General features: G+C 41.6%; 1 protein-coding gene across 1 annotated transcript in view; it reads right to left on the reverse strand.

Annotated features, from left to right (window-relative positions):
* tenm3 (teneurin transmembrane protein 3) overlaps positions 1-7500 on the reverse strand; it is a 169140-nt gene that overhangs the window by 47591 nt on the left and 114049 nt on the right. The window contains exon 22 of the mRNA XM_080030178.1: positions 1711-1854. Coding sequence (XP_079886304.1) covers positions 1711-1854 — 144 coding nt within the window. The remainder of the gene's footprint in view (positions 1-1710; positions 1855-7500) is intronic.

The raw sequence follows: 7500 nt of genomic DNA on the forward strand, positions 1-7500 counted from the left end.
ACTCAAAACAACGCACCTTCCACCACAGATTTACACCCAAGCGTTGATTTGGTCACAGCCACATTATACACCACATCTATTAGCCTTACCAGACTTAGCACACAACTGTCAGTGTGTCTCAACATGCATTACATCTCCAGTGCGCCAGAGCTTCAATAACCTACAAACAACATGACACACTATTCCAGGAAGTAGCCAAACCCCAGCTCTCAATAAATCGGGCAGTGGATATACGTACATGTCTGTCTCATAACAACATCCCTTCTATTACCTTTCTTCTCTTCTGCTCAGACACACTTCTTAAGACTGCTCGGTGGAGATAACAGTCAGAGTGATCATGCGCACCTGTGCATCATATATCTGTGCATTCCAGTTATCCATTTCATCTGTCAGGCGCAGACATTCCAAATACACGTGGAATGTGTAGCTAGATAGAGAGATACTGCCAGGACTTCTTGTTTTGAGATATATCGTCTCTTGTTCTTGTTAAAAAAAAAAGTCAAACTGAAATCAATTATGCCAACACCTCAAATCCCAGCAATGTAATGTAATCTGATGTCTTGTGTTGTATGGAATGTATAAGATCAAGGACGGTGCATTATCTAAAACTATCATTGCAACTACAAACTGCTGCACGTTTCCACTTGTATCATGTATTTGGATGGCAGTACGCACCAACAGACTACACTTCCTATCCAGGAGTTATGATTGCACTTAATGCTACCTTGTCTGTGTTTCTACTCCCATTTGTTTTTACAGAGTTTGAGAGTCTCTTTATATTTTTTAGATTTATTTGTCTGTTTTGCACTTTTCCTATGTGTTGCACTGATATTATTGCATGTAAGACGACAATAAAGACTGTTCTATCTATTCTCTATGCACACACTTTACAACTTAAGAATCATTCAAAAAATAACATTACATTGTATTTAATTATATTGTGTTATACATTGTAGTTCATGATGAGATAAAAAACAGAAGAGAGATGCCGACACACTACAAGACAACAACCAAGCCAGCAAGATAAGATAAGATAAGATAAGATAAGATAGTCTTTATTGTCATTGTACAGTCACCTATACAACGAAATTGGGATTGCCAACTGAAAGTGCATTACACACACAGAAAAAACGCAAGGAGCAGAACATAATGTATGATGTGTATGAGATGAGAGAGTGAAATGGTGCATGTGTGTGTGTGTGTGTGTGTGTGTGTGTGTGTGTGTGTGTGGGAGAGAGATGAAAGCATGGCTAAAATACCACTGGGCAGCTGTAACAAATCCAGGAGACTTACAAGGACCTCACTCACTGACACGCACGCGCGCGCACACACACACACACACACACACACACACACACACACACACACACACACACACACACACACACACACACACACACACACACACACCTACGTCTTTATTCTCCCATCTCCATCGACCAAAGCCTGCATATAAACAACCATTTTGGCAACTGCCGAAATAAACATACATTTAAACTACTATTAACTGTATGCCCTCCTATTGTTAGACATATAATGAGAAGAGAGAGCAAGAGAGAGAGAGAGAGTGTGTGTGTGTATTTGTGTTTCAATCTGTACAGTACCATAGATTTGAATATTAGTTTGTGTTAAATTACTAAACATTGTCATAGAACATTTTCTGCATCCTAATCTTGCAGCATTATATAATCTTAATGTAATGGCACTTACCGTTTTGTAGGTCCAGGATGTGATGTTTATCCAGAGTCCAGCCTCCCATGTTGGAAGCGTCCAGCTCATAGCCCTGTAGCACAGCCGTCCTCTTCTCCCACAGGATCAGGTCAAGGCAGGACTCGTACTCAAAGCCCACTGACACTGGGGGGGGGGGGGGGGCACACACACAAAGGGACAAAGACACTTATTTACGGGGTGCTGGTGGCGTAGTGAATAGAGCGCGTACAATATTGATTCCGACTTTGTTGCAGTGGTCGTGGGTTCAAATCTGTCCCGTGGACCTTTACTGCATGTCATACCCCTCTCTCTCTCTGTCTCATTTCAACTCTGTATTATCAAATAAAGCTTGAAAATGCCAAAAAAAACATCTTAAAAAAAAGACACTTATTTACCTCTGTCTCTTGACGCTGCTCCTTTTCAAACTAGACCAAATGGAACCATACATTCCAAATCACATACTTTTTATTTTTACTATACTACATACTAAAGCATGGTGGATTCCATCCGCAAAATGCTATTTGATGTATTAGGGCATCCTGGTAATTTTGGCATAGTGCATTTGACATGTTTTGGGACATCCTAAATCTTTTTCTGTCATACTAAATAGTATGGAAGTATGGTTATTGGCATGCAGGGAATATGTCTGTTTTTTCTTTTTTTTATACCTTTATTTATACTGGTAGTCTCATTGAGACACGGTGTCTCTTTTCAAGAGAGAGACCTGTTCACATGCCCACTTTCCAATTCACACACACATTAATACACCACTAGCAGCAGCAACCACCACACAGGGTGAATGTTAAAATGTAACAGACAACAGGTTTGAAAACCCGGATGAGTCACAGAGCAAAGCTCCAGCTGGTTCGATGAGGCCTGTATTCAGCTCTGTTTATATGGAATAACATTAACATCAGGGTGGAAAAGTTGCATTGGCTGACGATCATTCACTCTGTAATTATGAGGCAAATATGAAATATGAAAAATATTATACATAGTAAACGATGAGCTGATCGAGAGTTATTGTTTCGGAAGAGCATCAAGACCTCAGGAGAGAGAAAAACAAAAGACAAGGGGAAGTTTTCTTTACCACTTGAAAAATGAAGACGAAATACAAAGTCAAGAATACATTCCACAGTGCCAGACTGCGGTTAAGCTGGAACATATTGACTTTGACTGTTAAATACCCATACAAAAAACTTTCTTCAAACACAAATGATGTATCCTTGCTATCGTCAAAAGGAAAACAATAGGCTCCAACCTCATGTTCAGCGAAACAAGACGTTCCTCTTAGCTTAACTAATAATATATTGCTCTCTGCGTGCAGCGGGCTGTGAGATGAGATCGCGTCTAATAAGTGAAACACTGAAGCAAAACATATTCAATCCCTTCACTCTGATACAGTGCCGTGCAGCTATTAGTGATGCTTGGAGGACGTTTGCTTTCAGCCAACATGAGGTGGTAGCAAAGATGCATCGCTTACGTTTTATTTAGTTATTGACCCCCAATGTTCAAATCTGTCCAAAATGTCAGCTTTACTGCAGCCTTTAATCTTCCAGTTTAATCTCAACATTGTATCTCATCTTCATTGTCCAAGTGCATAATGAAAACAAAATGTCCAATTCTAGATATTTTTGTCTTCGGTGGCCCTAATACTTTGCCCTATAATAAAGTAAGGAGTGATGTGTTTTGTAAATGTGCATGCTAGACAGATAAGCAATGAGCTAAAATCTGCTATAAAGCTCTCTAAAAAGCTGAGTGGAGCAGCATATCCAGGTGATAGTATTTGAAACAGTGTCCTGACAAAGATATCAACTGTTGACACGTTGAGCTTTTTGGACTCAACTCAAGCTAAATAAATGTGTTAATGTTGAAATGACACATAGGTGTCTGCTGATCATTCCAGATATCTATTTAAATAAATACATTGTCCTATATAAGTTCATCTCGGTATTCGTTATTTGTCATAGGCCCACATGTGCACACACACACACACACACACACACACACACACACACACACACACACACACACACACACACACACACACACACACACACACACACACACACACACACACACACACACACACACACACACACACACACACACACACACACACAGGGCTACACCTACATCACTCTGACAGCATGATTATTTATCAGTGTCACCCAATGCCTTGCTGTAATCGCCGAAGGTTTGTTTGAGTTAAACTGACGTAATGTGAAGCTTGTTTGACTGGCCACCGCCAAGGGAGCACAGACAGCATGTACGCTTCCACGGCCAGACATACAGTAGATCATCTCTCCCGCTCTAACTCTTATTAATCACTGTCTGGAACTGAACAACCATTAATCTCTGCTTCCTCCAAGCTTTATCTTAATGACTTTAGCCATTTATATTACATTGTGTCATAGTTACTGAACTCAGAAATAAAGAACAAAAAACATCATTGCTCAGAAAGGAAAAAAAAAAAAGATAATGAATACATTTTTCCACAAGACATCCTATGTAGGGAGGTCACCTCTCATCAACAATTATCATATAAGACCATTATAATTTGAGTAAAAGGTATTGTCTTCAATCTTGAATTGAGTAAGGGAGGCAGTGAACTGTGATCTGTAGCAGATTGAATGAGTGGACTTGATTTTTGAGCTGGGACTTAAGTTGTATTGTGTAAACATAGTGTAAAACTGAGTGAGAGGGCAAGCCCGCCGTCAAGGGGGGAAACACCTGTACAGTTGTCCCAGATTCATACGCGGTATTTGCTCCACTTAAACGGCCTGTTGCAAATAGCGCCGGCCTTTGAGGGTAAGGTGTTTTTTGCAACACGGGTTATTTGCATGTGAATTGAGCAATTGTGCACTGGATTTTGAATATTCCCTCATTTAAATACATTGCAATGGGCCAAGTGCACCATCAACGCTGTCTGCTCCACAGGGCAGTGTAAGTACAGTCTGTGTTCATTTCCGCCTTGCGAGTGCTCTGTGGATAGGGTGCTATTTTTCTCTGCAATTTGCACCCGCAATCTTTTAGTGGATGTGGCCCTAAGTTATTATTATAACTTATGAAGAGCAGTTTCAGAAGTGTTAGCAAACATAGCAGTCAGTCATCCTTATGTCCAACCCATTAGGCTGGTGCTACCATAAGCAATAACTCACTGAGGAGTATGTCTGCTTGACTGGTCCCTCATAAAGGTGTCACCGGGGTAAGCATGTTCATTATGCCTGAGCTATTTCACCGTCAAAGCCTTTCTGCTCAACCTAGTTCCACTAAGCTGTAGCTGTCTGCATCTGTATGTGTGTTCAGGACAGGACAGGACTACAGGGAAATCCCTCCTATACACAGCATTGATAGTCAGTGCCATGGCCATTGGCTTCTTGGTGTTGAACTGGTGCAATTGTTGTGATCAAGTTACAGAGAATTTCAAATTCGGCTTCCTTCAATCATCAAAACGAAATAATCGCAATTAAACGATCATTGTGCCGCACGCCGTGGTATGCACGCTTGTACATGCAGCGAAACCTTCATTCAGCCGTGCGCTCCGCTCTGCCCCGCCTTCACCTGATAGTTTAGCTTTCAGCTGGTGCCGAGGAGGGGGGGGGGACTGTGCGTATTGCCGGGTGTTTGTAGAAGACGGCAGAAAGGCAGTCTCTGGTAGAGAAGAAAGGTAAAACTAATTTGTTGTCTGTAAACACTCCAGACTCACAACAGACTAAAATAATGTGCGAGGCTATGTCACGCGCAAATAAAAACACAGGAAGTTAAAAGCTCCTGGACTCCTCTAACCACCACAGTCATCTATTAAGAACACTGTACAATGCAACTTGCCTATCCAGCAAACTCCATGAGACAAAAAGAAATATCAGATGCCCTCACATTCCTGCTAGCAAAAGACGTGTCCTATAAACGACACTAGCAACGGTTTATTTTTATTTTGACATTTTTTGCATTTTCCTTGTTTTCAGTTTAATTAGGCCTATGATCGTTCATAGGTCCTGGTGTTAAAATACTCAAACCTTGTTGAAGTTAATTAAATGCGTGATGTTCTTAAAGAGGACCTATGATTGATGATGACTTTTATGACCTATAAATGTTGTTATAATGATTTATAGTCATGTTTAACCATACTAGCGTATCAAATAGTTACGTACATGCATTTCGACCTATTCCCTGCTGACCGTCTGGGGTGGCTATGCAGAGCACTAAACACTATGGCAGCCGGTCGAGAAATAACTTGTTCAAATTTCCAGGTATCGTGAGTCACGTACCCGGATGTTTCCATGTATGGTAATGCTGCTCAGGCAAGCTCCGGCTGCATGGCCCCACCTTCCTGAAAATCTCCCGCTGCTGGAAGGAAGGTAACCAATCACAACAGAGTGGGGTTTGCAGCAGGGGGGGAGGGGCGGAGAAGCTCAAAGCAGTGTGTAGAGAGAGAGACTGCTGTGCTTGCTAGGGTAAGAGGAAGAGTGCCCCGAAAATCTACATAGTTTTTTGTGATGTGATTCGTGTCCGGTTGCTCTATAGCAGTTTTTAACAAGAAATTAAGACCAGTAAAGTAGTATAATAGGATCTCTTTAAATCAATTAATAATTGTCTTTAATAATCGTTATTACAATATCCCTTTTAAAACACACCCCTCGTAAAATCCACAAAATTTTTGCCTTTACTGTTAGTCGCGACCCCAAAAAAGTTAGTCCGCGTACATACCCCACAAAGGCCCATTCTGAGCCAGGAAAAAGCCTGTAAGTCATATTGTCAACAAGTAGACAGCTGTTCACAGAAATAAGATATGTATGCAGTGGACGGACATGCCTCTACGATGATAGCAGCATGGACCCTGCTTTGCGTATGTTCGGACTAAAACAATATTCATTAGGAGGAGATCAGGGCAGAATTATCCCTGGCCCACACCACATTATGTGTTGTGCAGACTTTGCACAACCTACACATAATGGCCATAGTTATGGGGATAACAATAAGCAGAAAAAAGGGCCGTGGGAACGAGCTATTAGTTTCTCTTCATAGCGTTCTGCCATAGTTGTTGTTTGTCCAGAGTAAGCTGCCAACCTCACTTTACAACCTCATACTCTATCGCTCCCACTGTTCCATGTGCTTTACTGCATCTTGCAGACACACAAACAACCAATAGTCAAGAGGAACACTGTAGTTGAAAGTTAAAGTTGTTTGGAGGCTTGAGGATTCACAATGGTAACTGTGCCTTCTACAGTAATGTTGGTCACTTAACTTTAACAGTAGCTTTTGATGAAGGGGACAGTGTAAGAGCGCAATCATACCATGCCCAAGCCCCATCGACGGCTAGAGTCTAAATTGGTTTGTGCTCTGTACAGCGCTCAAGCACAGTGCACTTCCTGGCCGGTTGGAAGAGGTGAGCTATGGCACAGCACAATTGTTAAAGCACTAGCCTAGTGGAGGTCCTGAAGTCAATTTAAAATGTATCCGGATGAAAGAATAAAACAACGGGATACAACTCACTAAAAGCCAACCCATAAACCACATATTTTCAGAAAAAATTTAAATGAATCCTGATGATGCCAATCGCCAGTCCTTTTTTCAGCATGATATACTGTAAAAGCAAGAAACAATGGTGCCCAGTTCCGGATCTTAGCAGTGAGTGCAGGCCTGGCCAACAGGGCAGGAGGGAGGGGGGACACGGCCTGGATCAACTGGGTCAAGTGTGAGTGAGCCCCCCCCCCCTTACTCATTCACTGTTCAAGTCCAATGAGTCAAAGCAGTGACTTTCTGATAATAACACAAGTTAATCTCCAG

This window comes from Ammodytes marinus (assembly GCF_949987685.1).
Source record: "Ammodytes marinus genome assembly, chromosome: 6".
Taxonomy (NCBI): Eukaryota; Metazoa; Chordata; class Actinopteri; order Uranoscopiformes; family Ammodytidae; genus Ammodytes; species Ammodytes marinus.